The following is a 21,902-nucleotide window of genomic DNA, read 5'->3' on the forward strand; positions in this document are numbered from 1 at the left end:
TGCTAAATCACCTGTAGTGTTAGATGAAGGGGTAAACGTAGGGGAATGGGTCTGGCTGGTTTGCGCTTTGGTGAGTCAATGTGGACTTGTTGGGCTGAAGGGCCTGTTTCCACATTGTAGGGAATCTAATAAAAAAACTAGACTTTTTAAATATGGATTATTTGTCTTTTATCATTTTTTATATTAAAGAGAGCAATTCACACAGCAACAAATAACTTTTTTTCAATGTCAGGAATTGCCTGTATAAAACCTTTTGAGATAAACAGATAACTACTTTTTTAATTTTCCCTGAAACCTTTCAATTTTTTTTCTCCTCTTCCAAATACTCTGACCCATATTGGAAAGCAGTTCCACTCATGTCGGTGCCCTTGTCAGAGTTAAAGGGATGAGTGTCACAGTATTTATTGAATAGAATCGCAGCCTGGCCTGATGCTCTGACATGCCCTCCCTCCCAAGACCATTGGCTGATCCATGCCCTCGCTCTTCCCTTTTTCTCTGACTTCCATCCAACTTCCCACCACTCTAAATCTGATCTGTTGTGAATCTCCCATTATTGATAGATTCAGATCTCCGACACTATTTGCATCAGACTCGATACAGCAACATCACTGGTTTGACACCGAATTTTAGCATAAGGAGCTACAAGAGGTACACAAAGATGTTATGCACGTTTGTAGCGACAAATTTTTAAACAGTTGGCTAGGACGGGGACAAGAGCAAACTTTGAATTTCCAGGGGCAAGTAGAGAGAAATTAAGTTTCAGATTGAGATCACATACATGTTTCACATGCACAGTATAACTCCTCGAGCGTTATAACAATCCACATGAAGTGAGGGTTGAGCTTTTTGGATCTTGTTACATAAATACATTTAGTTTCTCTGCATTTTATATGTTTAACCTTTGAAAATAGCCTTTTCCATTCCATCTTTAATCTTTGTATATTCCAAATTTGAGGCATAGTGTGTGCACTCATAGCGGGGATTGTTGCGTACGTACTGTAGAAATTCTGGGGCTCCTGGTGTAATGACATTGTCTGCCAGCAGAACAGTGCCTTTTCTCAGCAGACCACATTCCTACAGGTAAGGCAAAAAATTCAATAGTTAATGAATGCACAATTTGAGAATTAGTTTAAACATTTTGGAACAAACAGTTGCTTTACACCAGACTGATGAAATAAAATGCTAATTGATTCATCTCCCTACTCTGCCAGGCCCAGAACTATCAGCTAACTAGATCTGAGCACAATTCTTGACAGTAGCTTCATTGATTCAAGGCTGCTTTGTGCTTCACATAGTACCATGTGCAGTTCTCATCACCTTTAATGTCAATACTATGATTAAATCAAACAGACTTCAGAAACAAATCGGTCACTTGTCCATGTTACTTACTATTATGAACTTGTACATGATGAAGACCGAAATGAACCCACAACAACTCTGGAAATAAACATGCTAATGGTTTCTAGCCTGGAGGAAGTTTCATTTTTCCTCTTGCATCCTCTCTAAAACTTTCAGTGTCTATTCCACAATTACCCGCCAAAACCACATCCTCGTGCTTGTTTTTCATACTTTGGGTCTTGATAATATCTGGGCAAGATGCTTGATTGCTGGGGAAATGTTCAGAATGGATATCAAAAAATACAAACTGAGTGAGAAAACAAAGAAAATGAAGATACGATGCAACAGGACATTAGCCACTCCATAAGGAAAGAGTGGCCCAACACATGGGTGATATTACATACTTCCATGTCAGGAATAAACATGTAACCTAGTTGATCACTTCGTGTAAATTTTCTCATTATTTCCTCAGTCATTCTTAATATATCAAGACCTGCTGGAGTATCGTTACATTTAACTTCTTTTATGGCATTAAACCCAACACCATTCTAGACATTAGTCATAAAAGAATTCTAGATGAAAATTACATGATAAATCTGCCCTTGCTAATCTGAAACCAGGATTGGGGTTGAAGTTTTAATTCATTGATTCAAGGCAGCATGGTACTATCTATATGAAGCACAATGTGCAGTTCTCATCACCTTTTATGTCAATACTATGATTAAATCAAACAGACTTCAGAAACTATTTCTGTAGTGTATCTCTAAATACAACATTTTGCATTTATGCAGCATTCCTACTAAAACAACAGCCAGTTTGGAGGTAGTCGCCAATATATGTGTGGAACCATCCCAAAGGTGCCTATGTTTCCAGCACTCAATTCTTAGTTTCATGAAAAAGTTTATACTAATTTCCCCTCCAGTTTCATCAAGTTGCTGCATTTGCCCATGCATTAGCCATTAAAGTGCCACAAAGCTTTATTTTGTAAAAGAAAACCACTTCTATTGTTAGCAGCATAATAATGGTTAAAAGCTAGTAGTCAACCTTTTCAGTCTAGAAGGCTAGCAATAAGTGAAGTAATGAATTGTTTGAGATATTAAACATATTTAATGTTTAATTTTTTTAACTTTTTGTTGTCTTTCCCTAATTTTCTGTTTGTGTCTGATTTGACATTTAAATTCATCTTCTCCTCTTGTCCTTAATTTTCTGTGGTTTGTTTAATTTTCCTTGAACCTTAAATCTCGCTGATTATGAAGCTGTATGGTCAGTCCATCAATTCATTAAGATTATCAATTTTCTGTTGCTCTCTGCACCATTATCAGCTTGTAAATACAACAGTTTACAGGAGGAAAGATGGAGTCCTGCAACTAACAACTGTCAAACACTGCAAAGTAATAAATGTAAAATGCCCAAGACTGACACGTAACCAGTCCAGATTTGCTTTGAATCTCTTCAGATAATGCTCCAGTAGATAGCTATGAAGAGACCTTTATCATCACTGGGCTTAAGAGTATCACCTTCATTGATTTCAAGAGGCTTTCAATAACATCCATCAGCAGTCACTCTTCCATCATAAAACAGTACAGCATCCTAATGTAACATAGAAACTTTTTCAAAGTCCCCTACTCTAATAGACCAGCACAGGTACTATGGACTTCAAGTATGGTAAGGCTGCAAACTCTCCCCATTCCCTTTCCTTATGCTTACTGACTTAGTCAAGAAAAGGCAATCATCTGGCAACACCACTATTGTTTCACAGACATCATTGTCTTGCTGACTAAAGCATTGTGCATACTCCAAGACATGACCATCAATGTGGTACCAAGGCTGCCGGTTCTTCCATCAGCTATGAGAACACCAAGTCCTTAATGACTAGACAGCAACAAGGTATCCTCCTCACCTTCAAGCAACAGTATGTCCATGATATTGGTTATAGTCCAACAGGTTTGGAAGCACTAGCTTTCAGACTGCTGCTCCTTTATCAGGTGGTTGTACCTGATGAAGGAGCAGCGGTTTGAAAGCTAGTGCTTCCAAATAAATCTTGGGACTATAACCTGGTGATTTTTAACTTTGTAAATATACAGGATTGTCTTGCAAACTCAAACAGAATCTACATCTTGACAACTGTTAAAGGGAATATTGAACATGAAACATTACAACGCAATACAGGCCCTTTGGCCCTCGATGTTGTGCTGACCTGAGAAAATAATCTGATGCCCAACTAACCTACACAGTTCCATTATTATCCATATGTATGTCCAATGCCTATTTATATGCCCTTAACATCAGTGGGTCTACTACTGTTGCAAGCAGGACATTCTACGCCCTTACTACTAAGTAAAGAAACTACCCCTAATATCTGTCCTAAATCTATCATCCCTCAACTTAAAGCTATATCTCCTCATGTTAGCCTTCACCAAGGAAAATGTGTGAACTGCTTAAAACTTGGTAAGATTAAGCTCTGAATAGAAGTGGGAATGGACACATTGGGTATAAATCAGAAGTGAATTACTAGTTATAAATTGATGTAACAGCTGTGAGTGCTGGATGGAATATAATCAGTACTTTAGTAACTGGGTTATACTAAAATGCAATAAAAGAATTGTCTGTTTCAATTAAGTTAGCACCTGGTAACGGAGTCCAGTAATTCTGTTGAGTAAAAATCATCCTGACTTCCCATTGCTGTTCGGTATGTAGTTCGGAAATGTTAACCAAGTATTTCCTTTGTAATCTCCTGTTGATGAAAAATGTGACAAGCTACATAGATCTCGCCAGTTCATGATTTAGAAATGATTGATTCGTTCCTGAGCTGTGGCCTGTTTCTCTCAAATGGATTAAATACATATTTCACTGTGATTTGTTTATTTTAACTGAGTAAAATCAAATTATTTTTAAATAAATTTGATATCCTTTAGCATTGCCTACAAATGAGTTGGAGGATAAACCTTCTATGATGAGAGGGGTGCAACATCATGTCATGTAACTCTCAGAATACAATTACAATAACTTGTGATTTCTGGGCATGTTTAATGCAATGATAACTATTCCAATAGTTCATACTGTGGGCCTGCCCATGTTTTCTGGACTTCTTCCAGCCCTAACTCTGCCACTATCCCAATTAGTGAGGAGCTAAGGACTTAAAATTCACTTTACAACTTGTATGAATTTAACCTCTTGTTTTTGTGTTCCTAGATGACAAGTTGCATTCATATAGTGCCTTCACAATAGTAAAACATCCAAAGATTTACAAGAATATTGTCAGACAAAAATTGGCCAGCTTTACAAGTGTTCGAATAAGTGTCCGCATTCTTGATCAGAGAGGTTTTGAGGAGACGTTTAGAGGGGAAAGCGGCAGAGAGATTAAAGGAGGCTCTTTGGAGCTTCCAGTCAAGGCAGCTGAAGGTATGCCAGCCAGCAGTGGGACCAAAATCAGGTGGGTTTATGAAGCAAAAGATTGAATGACAGTAGAAATGTCAAGATTGGGTGTTGATTTGTAGACTGGAGGAGAAAGAGCCATTGAGGGATTTCAAAATTCAAAACATCCAAAGGGACTTTAATGGAATGACACAAAGTGATCTGTTGAAATATCCAAGTTTTTGTCTTCAGAATTATATGGATGTATACAACAAGGCTTTAGGCCACATAATTAGTTAAAGTCTCTGTTCCTGTTAACTGACCTTTATTTAAAATTGTTAGTTGACTTTGGAACATAAGTCTTAAGATCTATTCATTAATGGGGCAATGGTATTAAAGAAGTCACTTTCGAGACATCTTGCTCCACTAGATATGAACAAGATAACCATTATCTTAAGATTTTCAATTGCGGATATGATTGAATTGCATGAAGTACTTGGAGCAGCTCCGGCTGCAGGTTAGATAAGCTTGTTCTCCTGCATTTGCCGACTGAATTGTAACTGGAATTGGAAGTCATAGAGGAGAAAAGACTATTCCAGAAACTGATGGGAAAACTGCCAACAAGGCTTCAAGTTAGCAAGAACTCTGCATCTTCATGCTAGGCCATGCACAGATCCTTTTGGGATCGGATTTTCTCTGCAGGAAGCAGTCACAATGTCAATGGATTGGCTGTGTTTGAGCTGTTGCTGGGAGCATGCAGAACAGATGATCCAATCAGCAAAGCTGAAAAGGCAGGGAAAATTTTTTAAAAAGTGCTGTCAAAGCTAAATTCCAGTAAGTTAAACTCAAGTCAAGTTTTGCCAGTTTAACCACAGTTCCCAGTATAGAGTTGGGACTCTGGGTCACATATTTTCCAAGGTCATTAACACTGATGTGAGTTCTGAGTACTAGTAAATATATCATTTCGAATTGACTAATATTTCACTGGTTTCATATGAATGTTATTTTTACTCGGTATTTTAGCTGTATTGACAAAACGAGCAGTTACAATTGAAACGAGAGGAACTGCTGGAAAATCTCAGCAAGTCTGGCAGCATCTGTGGAGAGAAAGCAGTGTTTCAGGTCGAGTGACCCTTCCTCAAAACCCACAACTGAAATCAGTTTCACAATTTCCAGTAAGAGCAAAAGTACTGCAGTTATGGAAAACGGAAATAAAAAACAAAACACTGGAAAAACTCAGCATTTCTAGCAGCATCTGCAGAGGGGGAAACTGATTTTTCTTTAGAATGTTTGAGTTGAATGAGAAATTGTTCAAAGTGAGAATGTATTCAGGCAGGTAAAGCAGGGTGGCAGTGGATGGGGACTGTTCAGTCTTCTCTTCAAGGAACAAGTGGAGAGCCTCCAGCTTGTTCTGATGAATTTTGATGAAAAATGGATATATAGATGGATTGATTATCCATGGTGAGGAGCAGCAGCTGGGACTAGGAAACTCAGAAGAATCCCAAATTTGAGTATGAAGAGACAAAGTCAGGGAGGGAAACTAAAATTGAGATATGAAGAAATAATTTGCATAGGGCAGGAGCAAACTGAACCAATTGGTCTGTCAGGGCCAATAGAATATTCGTAGAATTCCTACATTGTGGAAACAGGCCCTTTGGCCCAACACATCTACACCAACTCTCCAAAGAGTAACCCACTCAGACCCATTCCCCTACCCTATTACTCTACAGTTCCCAAGTAATGCACCTAACCTACACATCCCTGAACACTATGGGCAATTTCCCACAGCCAATCCACCTAATCTGCACATCTTTGGACTGTAAGAAGAAACTGCAGCACCCGGAGGAAACCCACGCAGACACGAGGAGAACGTACAAACTCCACACGCAGTACCCCAAGGCTGGAATCAAACCCAGGTCCCTGGTGCTAACCACTGAGCCACCGTGCTTTTTTTTGAAAGAAGGTAGAAGCAAACTATGTGGGGATGAGGAACTGTGATGGGGGAAGATTTACATATGAGTTGAGATCAGTGACAGTCTTGGAAACAACAGCTTGATAAGATCATAAAACCACAAGACATAGGAGCAGAAATTAGGCCATTCACACCATCGAGTCTGCTCTGCCATTTAATCATGGCTGATTAGTTTTTCAAACCTGTTTTCTCCCTGTAACCCTTGATACTCAAGAACCTATCTTAAATATACTCAATCAACTGGCCTCCATGGCCTTCTGTGTGGCAGTGAATTCCATAGATTCACCACTCTCTGGCTGAAGAAGTTCCTCCTTATCTCCATTCTAAAAAGTCTTCCCTTTACTCTAAAGCTGTACCCTCAAGTCCTTGTCTCTCCTACTAATGGAAACATCTTCGCAATATCTGTCCAGGCCACTCAAGTGTTCTGTCTGTTTCAATGAGATGTCCCCTCATCCTCCTCAACTCCACTGTGTATAGACCCAGATGCTGTGAGTTCATAATTTCTGAAACAATTAAATTGATCATCCAATGTTGCACTCCAATTTCAGAAGTCACACACCAAGTTAGATTCAACAAATTTGTCTGAAACCACGCTGCTCCAAAAGCTTGTACTTCTGTTGGACTATAACGTGATGTCGTGTGACTTCTGACTTTGTCCACCCCAGTCCAAAACTGGCACCTCCAATTCATGATACTCCAATTTGGCATTGGAAACTTTAAACAATAGTTATCAATTTTGGTGCTGAACAAGTTGACTAATTGGCCACCTTTTAAGATGCATGATACAGCTTCTTTGCATCATTGATTACATTTGTTATGTATATTATTATGTCGGGGTTGGAAATCTATATTGTCCTATTTTTGAGCCAAAAGTGGTGGTGCTGTGAGACCACAGCTACTTTACATGAAAACAAGGCTGTAGTATCTATAACTGAGCAGGTCAGGCAGCATCCAAGGAACAGGAGATTCGACGTTTCGGGCATAAGCCTTCTTCAGGAAAGGGCTGAAGAAGGGCTTATGCCCAAAACGTCAAACCTCCTGTTCCTTGGATGCTGCCTGACCTGCTGCACATTTCCAGCAACACATTTTCAGCTCTGATCTCCAGCATCTGCAGACCTCACTTTCTCCTCCCTGTAGTATCTATAAGCATGTTTATGTCACATGACCATTTCATGACTTGTGACACTGTATTCTCAGTCTATTCCTTTGTCATTCTTTCAGATATGAGTGTCTTTCATTAGTTTTTCATAGAATAGAATCAAGTCTCTACAATGTGGAAACAGACTCTCCAAAGAGTAACCCACCCAGACTGATATGCCTACATTTAACTCCTGACTAATGCACCCAATCTACAAATGTGGACAACTTAGCACAGCCAATTCACCTAACCTGCACGTCTTTAGATTGTGGGGGGAAACCTGCACAGACACTGGAAGAATGTGCAAACTCCACAGACAGTCGCTTAAGGCTGGAATTGAACCCGGGTCCCTGGATCTGTGAAGCAGCAGTGCTAACCACTGTGTCGCCCTTTCCCCTTTCAAGAGAAGAAGCCATGGAGAGTGCCAAAGAAAAGGCTCTGAAAGTAGTATTCCACTTATACACAATCCATCCCATGGAGGAGTCATGGGAATCACAAAACTCTCCAGGTGTAAGTAAAAGGAAGCTTGAAGGACATTCCCATTGGACAAAGTGAAAGTGGAAGTACTACAATCTGTACATGAAGGAAGTGGAGTGTATTCCTCCCTATTTGAGAGCAAGCCGAAAGGCCGTCAGTGCTGGGAAGCTTTTATCATTCATGCAGAGGAGGTTTGTGTCGCTGGCTTGGCTGCCATTCCTATTTATCGAGACAGCAGTTAGGAGTCAGCCACGTTGCTGTGATCTGCAGTCACACATAGGTCAGACATGAATGGCAGCAGATTTCCCTCTTTAAAGGAAGCAAATCTTAGCAGGACTTATACACTTAATGGTAAGGTCCTAGGGAGTGTTGCTGAACAAAGAGACCTTGGAGTGCAGGTTCATAGCTCCTTGAAAGTGGAGTCGCAGGTAGATAGGATAGTGAAGTGGGCGTTTGGTATACTTTCCTTTATTGGTCAGAGTATTGAGTACAGGAGTCAGGAGGTCATGTTGTGGCTATACCGGACATTGGTTTGGCCACTGTTAGAATATTGTGTGCAATTCTGGTCTCCTTCCTATCGGAAAGATGTTGTGAAACTTGAAAGGGTTCAGAAAGGATTTACAAGGATGTTGCCAGGTTTGGAGAATTTGAGCTATAGGGAAAGGCTGAACAGGCTGGGGCTGTTTTCCTTGGAGCGTCAGAGGCCTTATAGAGCTTTACAAAATTATGAGGGCCATGGATAGGATAAATAGGCAAAGTCTTTTCCCTGGGGGTGAGGAGTCCAGAACTAGAGGGCACAGGTTTAGGGTGAGAGGGGAAAGATATAAAAGAGACCTAAGGGTCAACTTTTTCCACACAGCAGGTGGTATGGGTATGGAATAAGCTGCCAGAGGAAGCGGTGGAGGCTGGTACAATTGCAACACTTAAGAGGCATTTGGATGGGTATATGAATAGGAAGGGTTTGGAGGGATATGGGCCAGGTGCTGGCAGATGGGACTAGGTTGGATTGCGGTATCTGGTCGGCATGGACCGTTTGGACCGAAGGGTCTGTTTCCATGCTGTACATCTCTATGACTCTATAATTCCTGGACTAATTGCTTTAAATCTATGCCCCTTGTTATTGATCCTTCTGCTAAGGAAGATAAATCCTTCCTATGCCTGCATCTCTCAAATTTGCACATCTTAATTAAATTTTCTCTCAGCCATCAACAAATTCAGCTTTGCAGAGAAGTCAACAACAAGGCCACATACATTTAAAATAACCCAAAGAAAGATTTAGGGGGAAGTGAAAACAATGTTTTTCTGAGGGATTGGTACTGAGTATGAAAGGGTGTTAGCAACAGCGTACATTTAAACTTTATTTGTCTATGAATTTGAAATGCCATAACTTACACGGCTATGGATCAATATCGACCAAAGAATGGGGTTAGGCTGGATATCTTTTTTCAGCTAGCACAGGTGCATCAGACCAAACAGCATCCTCCTTTATTGTAAATTCCTTTAATTAAAAGGAACTATTAGAAGGTAAGTGGGGCATGGAGGTGGGAATAAATGCAGTTTTGGACCAACCTTTAATTATATTTTAGTCATTTATATAATACAAAAGGAAAAATAACAATTTCTGCTTCATATTTAAAGCATTTGTATTTTCCTTCCTTTACCACCTGAGTGCAGGGCCATGGAGGAATTTCTTATAGATTTTCTTTGTTTTTTTTTAAACCACGTTATGAGAAGGTATTATGAATTGACTCAGATGTTCTAGCTATTCCCCCTTCCCGTCCCACGCAACAGCACAAATAGGAAGTAGTCAACATTAACCCATGGCTCCAGAGTTGTGTTTCAGTGGTTCAACTATATATCATCAAAATTAGATTCAACACCATATAAATGTGGAACATGGCTTGGTATAGTATAGAGAGGAACTCCAACATTAATTCTGTGCTGACAGTTACTGCAACAATATTCTGGTATATCACCACTGTGAACTTCCTTATGCTTCATTTACTTGGCCTATCAGCTGATCTCTGGGGAAGTGCAATCTCCTTCTAAGTAGTGTAGCCAAGACCATTACTCCTAACAGTTGTATAGTATAAATGAAATGCCAGCATTTATGTTACCTACGAGGTATTCAATAGTTTTGTAATCTGTTATATCAATGTTCATTCAAGTGCTGAAATTAAAACAAAATGAACTCAAAATTACTGAAATGCATCAAATATAAATATTCTCTGAGAAAATATCCTCCGAGAAAATATCCTCCCATTCCTTGGACAATAAATATGTAGTTGACCTTTTTTTTTCAGTTTCTAAGGCTGCTCTGTGTGTGTTTTGAGCTCATGTATTTGGTGAGGTGGGAAAGCAAAGGGAAACCGAGTTCTCACCTCCAAGAGTTGTGTGTCAGGTTGATATCTGTCCTTCCAGTGATCGAGGAAAACAAAATCTAGAGTCTCCACTTCTTGCTTCTTCTTCAGTTGCGGAATAATATCCCCAGATGAACCTTCTAAGATCTCCACCTTAATTCATTGGAGCAGAAAAATCAGTACTGGTTTAAAAAGCAATTCTGAACCTATTAAGACCGAAAGACATAGGAGCAGAAGAAGGCGAATCAAGTCTGTCCCACCATTCAATGAGATCACTGTTGATCCTATAACTCTCAATTCAACTTTCCTCCATTTTCTCCATAACCCTTGATTTACTTACTCATTAAAAATTTGTCGTATTCATAAAATTCACCAGGACATTGGCAGGAATGGAGGGTTTGAGTTATAAAGAAATGCTGGGACGTTTTTTACTGGAAGGTAAGAGGCTGAGGGGCGTCCTTATAGGCATTGATAAAATTGTGAATAGCAAGGGGCTTTTCCCTGGGGTGAGGGACCTCAAGACTTCAATAAAGGGCATATTGTTAAGGGGAGAGGAGAAAAATTTTAAAAAGGGACAGTTTTTTTTACACAGTGGTATGTGGAATGAACTGCCAGAGGAAGTGGTGGATGCAAGTACAGTTACAATGTTTAAAAGACATTTGAATAAGTTTATGAGTAGGAAAGGTTTTGAGAGATCATAGAATCCCTACAGTGTGGAAACAGACCACTTGGCCCAACAAGTCTACACTGACCCTCAGAGTAAACCACCCCGACTCATTTCCCTACCCGATTACTCCACATTTATCCCTGACTAATGCACCTAACCTACATATTCCTGAACACTATGGGAATGTAGCATAGCCAATTGACCTGGCCTTCACATCTTTGGATTGTGGGAGGAAACCCATGCAGATGTGGGGAGAATGTGCAAACTCCACACAGTTGCCAGAGGCTGGCATCGAGCCTGGGTCCCTGGTGCTGTGAGGCAGCAATGCTAACCACTGAGCCACCGTGCCAACACTCCATGGGAACATAATGGTGTGTTGAAGTGGGAGGCAAATGGAAGCTTGGGGTCATCTTTGTGATCAGAATGTAGATGTTCCACAAAGTCATCACCAGCCTGTGTTTTGTCTCCCCACTGTAGACTGCATTGTGGGGATATGGGCCAAATGCAGGTAAGTTGGACTAGTTTCATTTGGGAAAATTGAGTGCACAAGATGGACCAAAGGGTCTGTTTCCATACTGTATGACCCAATCAAAGGAAAGGAGAAGAGGCTGGATTGGCTGGGATCATTTCCCCTGGAGCATTGGGAGCTGAGGGATGACCTTTATAAAAGAACAAAGAAACGTTACAGCCCAGGAACAGGCTCTTCGGCCCTCCAAGCCTGAGCCAATCCAAATGTATTGTCTAAACTTGTCGGTCAATTTCTAAGCATCTATATCCCTCTGCTCCCCACCTACTCATGCATCTGTCCAGATGCATCGTAAATGAATCTACCATGCCTGCCTCTACCACCTCTACTGGCAATGTGTTCCAGATGCCCACCACCCTCTGTGTGCAGTACTTGCCACGTGTATCCCCTTAAACTTTTTACCTCTCACCTTGAAAGCATGACCTCTTGTTATGGAATCGTTCTCCCTGGGAAAAAGCTGGTCTCTATTCACCCTGTCTATACCCTTCATGATTTTGTAAATCCCAATCAGGTCCCCCCCATAATCTCCTTTTATTTAATGAAAATAAACCTAACCTACTCAACCTCTCTTCATAGCTAGCACCTGACATACCAGGCAACATCCTCGTAAACCTTCTCTGCACCCTCTCCAAAGCGTCCACATCCTTTTGGGAATGTGGTGACCAGAACTGTACACAGTATTCCAAATGTGGCCGAACCAACATCCTGTACAATTTTAACATGACTTGCCAGCTCTTATACTCAACACCCTGTTCAATGAAGGCAAACATTCTATATGCTTTCTTGACCACTCTATACACCTGTGCAGCAACCTTCAGGGTACAATGGACCCACACTCCCAGATCTCTCAACTTTTCCCAAGGCTCTTCCGTTCATTGTATAATTTGATCTAGAATTAGTCTTGCCTAAATGCATCACTCACATTTGTATGGATTGAAATCCATCTGCCCAATTCTCCAGTCTATCTATATCCTCCTGTATTCTTTGACAGTCCCCTATGCTTCCTGCTGCAACTCCAATTTTCGTGTCATTGAGGTTTATAAAAATCATGAGGGGCTTGGATAAGGTGAATAGCCAAGGCCTTTTTTCCAAGGTTAGGGGAATCCAAAGCCAGAGGGCATAGATTTAAGGTGAGAGAGGAAAGATTTAAAGGGGACTCGAGGGGCAACCTTTTTTACAAAAGGTGGTGCATGTATAGAATGAGCTGCCAGAGGAAGTGGTAGAGGCTAGTACAATTACAGCATTTGAAAGACATTTGGATAAGTATGTGAATAGGAAAGGTTTAGAGTGATATGGACCAAATGCAGGCAAAAGAGACTAGTTTGGGAAACCTGATTGGCGTGGACAGGTTGGACCGAAGAGTCAGTTTCCATGCTGCGTGACCATTGCTGGCCGAGTGCTACAGCAAGTGCAATAGATTTGTTCCAGAGATTAGAAGTTGAGTAAATGGGCCATATATTCCTAGGCGTTTAGAAGATTGAAAGATAATTCCATTGGAATGTATAAGATTCTGAAGAGGTTTACATTATACACATTAAGAGATTGTTGCCCAGGCTGGGGAATCAGAATTAAAGGGTGCAGTATCAAGATTAGCAGCAATCATTTAGAACTGAAATGAGAAGAAACTCAGAAATGTGAATCTTTGGAAATCTCTACTCTGGTACTTTGTGGATGTGTCAACATTTCAATATATTCAAGCCAGAGATTGGCAGATGTTTGACCTAAGGAGGAGTTGGTGGTTTTGGGGGGGGGTGCTGCACAGGAAAGTGGAGTTGAGCCCTGAGACCAGTTGTGACTGTATCAAATTGCAGAAAAGCTCCATGGTCTTACATTGCTCATTTTTCTTAGGTTCTTAAACCATATCTTCATTACCATAGTGCCTACATGTCTTACTGAAAACAATAATCTTCATTGGCTATAATCAAGATTCATAGAGCTAGTCCTTCCACAGTTCCTTCTGAACTGCTGCACCCACTCCAATTTGCCTGTAGAAGCAACAGATCTACATCAGATGCCATATCACTTGCCCATCTGGCCTCCCTAGAACATCTTGACACCAAGAACTGCTACATAAGGATCCTACTCATTGACTACAGTTCAGCCTTCAGCTACTATCCCCTCGAGACTGATCACTAAACTTAGTGATCTCGGTCTAAGCCCTACTCTCTGCAGCTGAATCGTCAGTTTCCTGACCCACAGGCCACAAGCAGTGAAGATTAGGGACAATATTTCATCCTCAGTATAACTCAACACTGGAGCCCCTATGGGTGTGTACTCAGCCCCCTACTGTCCTCACTGTATGCCCATGACTGTGTCGCCAAATACCAGACTAATGCCATTTACAAGTTCGCCGATGGCCACCTGATAGTGGTGTCAATGAAACAGACTACAGACAGGTGATGGAAGAGCTGGAAAATGGTGCACTGAGAACAACCTAGCTCTCAATGCTGGTTCAAGGAATTCATTATTGATTTTCAGTGGATGTTACTCATGGCCCCCTACACATTAACAGCGCAGAGGTGGAACAAGTGGAGAGCGTCAAGCTCCTGGGAGTGGTCAACAACAACAAGCTTTCTTGGACTCTTCATGTGGACGCATTGGTTACAAAAGCCCAATAAAGTCTCCTCCTCTTCAGGCAACTAAGGAAATTTGGCATGAAGGCGAATACCCTTGCCAACTTTTATAGGTGCATCATTGAGAGCATTCTGGGTGGATGTATCACTACCTGCTATGGCAACTGTACCATTCAAGATCGGAGACTGTTAGAGTGGTGAACTCTGCCTGGACAATCACAATCTATAGAATCCATCTACCAGGCCCCCGTCAAGGAAAGGTCGCCAACATTCTCAAAGATCCATCCCACCCTGGCAATGCTTTTCTACAACCTCGACCATCGGGGAGAAGGTACAGAAGCCTGAACACACGCACCAGCTGGTTTCAAAACTTTCTACCCTACTGTTATTAGAATGCTGAATGGACTCACAAACTCTTAACATTCGCCTGTACCTGTGTTTTTGGTTTTGTTTTTGCTGCTGTTTACCGATTATTTACTTATCTATGCTATGTAACTCTGTGATCGCAAGACAAAGCTTTTCACTGTGCTTTGGTACATGTGACAATAAATTCAATTCAATACACAGTTTAATAGGACTATTGACTGTAATGAGTTTTGGGGGGGTCTTGAGAGGGAAAATCTAAATCTAAACACAGATCTTTTTATTTAAAAGTTCTTCTATCATTGAGTAGTATTTTTCAATTCTTCAAGGATATCTGATTTAAACAATATTTACTTCGCAAAAATTAGGTAATTCTATCAAATATTACATAAATAGAGATGGAGTTAGTTCTGAAATCATTGAATTACACCATGTTGCTTTGAGACCTTTTACCTTGTCCTCAACTCCAGCAAAACGGAAGATCTGCTTTGCAATGCTTGCATTGGCTGGATTGAACTCGATGGTCAGTAAACGAGCACCATGTTTGAGCACACAGACCATGCGCAGAGCCGAGTAACCACAGTATGTCCCCAGCTCCAGCACAGATAATGGGTTTGTCTCTTTTACAACTTTGTCCAAGATTACACCTGCACATAAATGTGGTATGGAGTTAAAACCTAAAGTTAATTTGGCCAGTCAGTCACATTTATCTTCTACAAAAGCAAATAGTTCTAATCACATTTATCCAATCTGTGCCCATTTGTCTTCAACCCTTTGCCTTAATGCAGGTATCAAATGAAAAGGTAAAGAGGGCGTAGCAAATGCAACTTCCTGCCATTGGCTGCTACTTTGGGCTAGGCAAGAAAACTGAGAGCTACTGAATGATACTGTTCCTTTTACTGTTTTATTCATAGGCAATATGAATACAAAATTTGCTGAGGGATAGTTAATTATGATGGTTGTTGAGTATTTGCTTGGATTTGTTGTTTGCAATTCTGAGATCAGTATTGAGACCCTTGCCTTTTCTGATCCATATTTACAAATTATATAGATCTTGGGTGGCAGGACACAATTTCAAAGTTTGCAGACAATGAAATACTTTGTAAACTATGAAGAGAATGACATAGAACTTCAAAAAGAGATGAACCAGTTGAAGTACAGTGCAGAGAAGTGTGAGGTGAGGCATTTTCATGTGAAGAAAAATGAGGGATGGTATAAAACAAGGGGATGCAGGTGCAGAGGCACCTTGGTGTACTTGTGCATAAATCATTAGAAGATGGCAGGATAGGTGGAGAGATATGTTAAGAAAGGATACAGTATTCTAGGTTCCATTAATGGGACCAAGGTGTACAAGAATAGGGAGGTTATACTGAACCTACATCGGTTAGACCTCAATTTGAGTATTGTGTATAGTTCTGGGCACCACATTATCAGAAGAATATGAATGCAATTGGAGAAAGTACAGAAGAGGTTTATGAGAGACTTCTGCGATAAGGATAGATGGGAGACACTGGGGCTGATTCCCTTGGAAAGAAAAAGCCAGAAGAAATTTGCAAGAAGTTTTCAAAATCATCAGAAGGCTGGACAGGATAAATAGAGAGAAACCATTTCCACACTTACAAGGATAGAGAACCAGAAGGCATGGTTTACATTAGTCGCAATAAAAATGATATGAAAATTTCTTTTTCACATAGCAAGTAGTTAGGGCTCTTGACTGCACTGTTTGGCAGTGTAGCGAAAGAAGGTTTAATTGAGACATTCTACAAGGCATCACCAAATTGTTTTACTAGAAACAATGTATAGGGTTTTGGGGAAAAGACATGAATGGTACTAAGCCAAAATACTTGGAAAGCTGGTGCAGGCACACCGCGCTAAATGGAGGGGTAATGCCTTTGGGGATGTCGAGGTGTCATTATTCTTATGAGTTCAAAACAAGAAATTTGATTGTAAACAATGTGGTAATTTAATCTTCAATCAAAGTCCATATTGGACACTTTTTTGAGCAGACGGAATTAGATAATGGCCCACACACAGGGACCCTTGGTTGAATTCTCATCAAAGACAGCCCAGTCCAAGAGCACTAAAACCAACTATAGCTCCCATTATCATCATCCTGAAGAATTTTCAATTCCCAGTTCACTTTCCCACCACACCTGGGCCCTTTCCTCCCTGCATAAGTTAGATTAATAGTGAAGTGGGTGCAAGATTTTCACCTTTGCAAACTACTCTTCTGAAAACTCTTAATAGGTCTCTTAGTGAGATGATTCTTGCTTAAGATTGCCTCAGGAACAAGTAACAATACAGACTTACATTGCTGTACTTTATCCTTGCTCACTAACATATACTTATTGCAAATAATTTAATCTATTTACAAATGCTGACTTGCAAAATTAATCATGGATCCATGCTTGTACCGTTTTTCTTTTTAGAAAATCATTTTTCAAAGTATTTTGTCATCCAAAGATTAATTGTTCTGTGACCATATCAGTTTTTTATACATTGAAGATGATCTTCAATGTTGCTGGATTCAGCCTACCCAGTAGATAGTTACCATGGTAACAGACGGGAACAGTTGAACTCAACTCAACGTTTTAGTTAAAGTACATTGTCTTCTTGTACGGTTCATTTATCATGGATCCCATTTATTATTTAAGGCATGCACCCCACACAGATTTTATCTCTGAATCCAAAACAACTTGGCAGCTCACTGAATCAGCATGCCTGAAAAGCTAAACTGCTTTGACCAAGAAAGGTCATACTGTTTGCATACCAAATCAAAACTGTCCTGAAATCTGGCATTTAAAAGGGCTTTTCATCAGAATTGCAGCTGTGATTATTTGAATGAGCTAAAATCGAGGAATCAAAGTTTGGTCTTTTTGATTGTGGTAATGTATCCAATTTTGATGCAGCTTATTTATTATGCAGTTCTGGTAAGGACCATGATACATCAAGTACAGCAAACATTTTATTAACCAGCACCTACACTTAACAGAAAGGAATGGGAGTGTTGCTGAAAAAACAAACCTTGAGGTGCAGGTTCACAGTTCCTGGAAAGTGGAGTTGTGGGTAAACAGGGTAGTGAAGGAGGCATTTGGTACATTTACCTTTACTGGACAGTGCATTGAGAATAAGAGTTGGGAGATCATTTTGCAGCTGCATCGGAGATTGCTTAGGCCACTTTTGAATATTGCATTCAATTCTGGTCTCCTTGCTTTAGGAAAGATGTTGTGAAAAACTTGAAAGGGTCATGGATAGATTTACAAGGATGTTTCTAGGGTTTGAGCTCTAGGGAGAGGCTGAAGAGACTGGGGCTATCTTCCCTGGAGCATTGAAGGCTGAGGGGTAACTTTATAGAAGTTTATAAAATCTTGAACATGGATAGGGTGAATAGTCAAGGTCTTTTTCTTCCAGGAACCTGAGGGGCAAGTTTTTCACACACAGGGTGGTGCATATATGGAATGAGTTGCCAGGGGAAATGGTGGAGGCTGGTACAATTATAACATTTAAAGGCATCTGGAATAGGTACATGAATAGGAAGGGTTTAGAGGGATATAGGCCAAATGCTGGCAAATGGAACTAAAGTAATTTAGAATATCTGGTTGGCATGGATGAGTTGGACCAAAGGGTCTGTTTGCATGCTGTACATCTTCACAACCTGTGGGACCAGGAGAGTAAAGGTTGATCAAATGTCCCGGTTGTAGTAATAGAATGTAATGCAGGGGCTATACACATCACTGTTATACTTCATTTATAGTATAAATCGTTTAAATAATACAATGTTGCCTTAAGTAAAACTTACCAGCAGAGAACATTCTCACTTGCACCCTCAACTGACCACCTGGTCATCACAGAGATTGCACTAATACAGTAAACTTTCAATTCTTAAGCTGTTTAATTTTTGCCAGTTTAAGGAGAGTGCGAGTTCATAAGATGATGGGTAAAACAAAGTTTGCTGTAATATTGTGCCATAAAGAGAATGCAAAAATAAACTCATTCACAGTTCCATCAGATAACTTTGCTACATTGGCCTTGAATGGTGTCCACATGTGTTTTCTTCTGAAGAGCACATTGGAGAATTCTTACAGTTTTGAAGAGATCACTCTTAAGTATTCTTTCCTTCAAGCAAAATATGTAACAGCTTTTGAACAGTCTGGTAATGTCTAAAGACCCTACCACCAGGGATATATTTCCCTCCCCTCCCCTTTCCATCTTCCGCAAAGACCATTCCCTCCGTGACTACCTGGTCAGGTCCACGCCCCCTATAATCCACCCTCCCATCCTGGCACCTTCCCCTGCCACCGCAGGAATTGCAAAACCTGAGCCCACACTTCCTCCCTCATCTCCATCCAAGACCCTAAAAGAGCCTTTCACATCCATCAAAGTTTTACCTGCACATCCACTAATATCATTTATTGTATCCGTTGCTCCCGATGAGGTGTCCTCTACATTGGGGAGACTGGACGCCTCTTAGCAGTGCGCTTTAGGGAACATCTCGGGGACACCCGCACCAATCAACCACACCGCCCTGTGGCCCAAAATTTCAACTCCCCCTCCCACTCTGCCGAAGACATGGAGGTCCTGGGCCTCCTTCACCGCCACTCCCCCACCACCAGATGCCTGGAGGAAGAACGCCTCATCTTCCGCCTCGGAACATTTCAATCCCCAGGGTATCAATGTGGACTTCAACAGTTTCCTCATTTACCCTCCCCCCTCCTCACCCTAGTTCCAAATTTCCAGCTCAGCACTGTCCCCATGACTTGTCCTACCTGCCTATCTTCTTTTCCACCTATCCACTCCACCCTCCTCTCTGACCTATCACCTTCATCCCCTCCCCCACTCACCTATTGTACTCCATGCTACTTTCTCCCCACCCCCACCCTCCCCTAGCTTATCTCTCCACCCTTCAGGCTCTCTGCCTTTATTCCCGATGAAGGGCTTTTGCCCGAAACGTCGATTTTACTGCTCCTTGGATGCTGCCTGAACTGCTGTGCTCTTCCAGCACCACTAATCCAGAATCTGGTTTCCAGCATCTGCAGTCATTAGATAAAAACAATGTCTAATGCAGGAGTGTATTATGATTTTAACAGAATTAAATTCTCCAGAATACTGTTTCACAGGTTATTTATTGCATTCTGCAAGAATCCAGTTGTATTTGTTCCTTTGAAGCACACTGAAATTTTTTTAATACTAAAGGTGCTTCATTGAATGGCGCAATTATGTTCATATTTTTCAAGTTTAGGTCTGTCAAATTGTGCAAAAATTACAAGAACAAAGACCATATCAAAACAATGCCCTTAAATTGCAAAGTTCAAATGTGATCTTAGATTACTTTTTGTATAAAATGTTACCTTTCTCATCTCCTACATTCATCGCCCATTCCTTCTCCCAGCAGTATTTGTCAATCGTATCCACCACACTCTTTGGATCACCTTTCACAGCATTATGCAACACAAATTCTAGAATTCGCTCCTCTTTGCTTTTTCCGGTTATGTACTGTGCCATTTTCTCTTTTAGGACACTGTGCCAGAAGATTGCAGCTGCGCTTCTGTTCTTGGCCAGAATTGGAAACACTAAGAGAAGCAGGAGTAGGCTTGCCACAAAGACGCCAAGGATTGCGAGATAGTCTAGCATCTGCGAGGGGAGATACACACATGCACAAGTTGTTTTGTGTATCATCTAAACACCATACCTACTTAAATCAAGGGGGGAAACAGTGGTTGAGTTGAGTCACCAACACCAAACAGGCCAAAGTACCATCTCCTTTTCTGATTAAAACCAACTGAACCAGGAATTGAACCCACATTAAACTGGCTGAGGGGCTCTTGCGGTGGGGGTAGTGGTGTTCCTACCACTGAGTCAGGAGGCCCAGGTTCAAGTCCCATTTGTTCCAGAGGTGTGTAATATGTCTGAACAGGTTGAAGAAAAATATCTAAAATGGCTGAGTACCAATCTAAAAAACATTTCACCCTGTCAGCTGTTTTCCATTACCTGTTTTTCTCCTCAGTTGCTGGCAGCTGTGCCTGAAGATGCTTCTTTGATTTTCTGAAGACTCTGACTCAAACTTGGAGGGTCAGCAACATTCAGATAACCTCAAAGTCTGGCCTTCTGTAACCAGGATATGAAAAGTGAGTCAGAAGAGTGACGCTTCTTACCTAATGTTTTTTCACATGACGAAACCAATTTTAACCTGTGATTATTATCAGCTTCCGGCAGCCAAATTATGGTTGTTCACTCTGGAGGATTCACCTCACAGTAGACGGTCTATTCACAGTTGCTAGACATTTTCGCCCACCCTCCCCTTTTCAGATTAATATGTTTGTGTTTGCCTAGTGAAGGAATCGGTGTAGCAGAAGAGTGCTTTCCAGAATAGCTGGTTGCTATGGCTACGTTCTGAAATCCCACTGGCAATAATAAATAACAATACGCCCTCACGGAAAAAAACTGAAGTGCATTTTCCCAAAAGCAATCTCTCACAACCATAATTACATTAATCTCCATGGTGAGAGTGCCCTTAGATGAATAATCACATCAATTCTGTAAGGACAATCAATTATGGTGCTTGCTGCTCTGTCCTTACACTTGAACTGATGGTAGTTAAATTCTGAACCATATAACAAGTATCTATTATCACGCAGTAATAATGTTGGGGTACAGGAATGCAACGAAATTACATCCCTATTGATAAATAAAAATACATTTACGTTTAAGCATCTGTACTTACTATGAGAAAGTACATTTGCAATCAGTAATTACCTTTGTGTAAGGAGAATTGAACAAACGCAGTCCACTCTATTCAAAACAAGCTGGATTACTAAAGGTCATGTTTGGGTAGAGCTTCTGACTGTCTGTCTCAGGTGATTACATTACGAAACAACTTGTGCATCTGTGTATCTCCTCTCGCAGATGCTAGACTAAATATTGCAACTGATATCTGAAAATCCTGAAAAAGGCATTGTTTGACCCTATCTGGTGGACTACCTCAGGGCACAAGCATTTCTTTATTTACCTTGGATTGATTTTTTTTTAACTTTCTCTTTAAAGTTAATTATTTATGTTTCCTCTCATCATCTTCTGGACTCACAATGTATGGTTACTGAGAGTCTCTCACCCCCAGCCCCAGTCCTGCTGGTCTGT

General features: G+C 40.8%; 1 protein-coding gene across 1 annotated transcript; it reads right to left on the reverse strand.

Annotated features, from left to right (window-relative positions):
• Positions 1-894: 894 nt before the first annotated feature.
• comta (catechol-O-methyltransferase a) lies at positions 895-20,399 on the reverse strand. Its single transcript, XM_060843912.1, has 4 exons — positions 20,117-20,399; positions 15,222-15,415; positions 10,661-10,792; positions 895-1,074 (listed from the first exon to the last, which is right to left on the reverse strand). The coding sequence occupies exons 1-4, from the start codon at positions 20,397-20,399 to the stop codon at positions 895-897; spliced, it is 789 nt and encodes a 262-aa protein (XP_060699895.1).
• Positions 20,400-21,902: the final 1,503 nt, after the last annotated feature.

This window comes from Hemiscyllium ocellatum, chromosome 24, assembly GCF_020745735.1.
Source record: "Hemiscyllium ocellatum isolate sHemOce1 chromosome 24, sHemOce1.pat.X.cur, whole genome shotgun sequence".
NCBI classification, from domain to species: Eukaryota; Metazoa; Chordata; class Chondrichthyes; order Orectolobiformes; family Hemiscylliidae; genus Hemiscyllium; species Hemiscyllium ocellatum.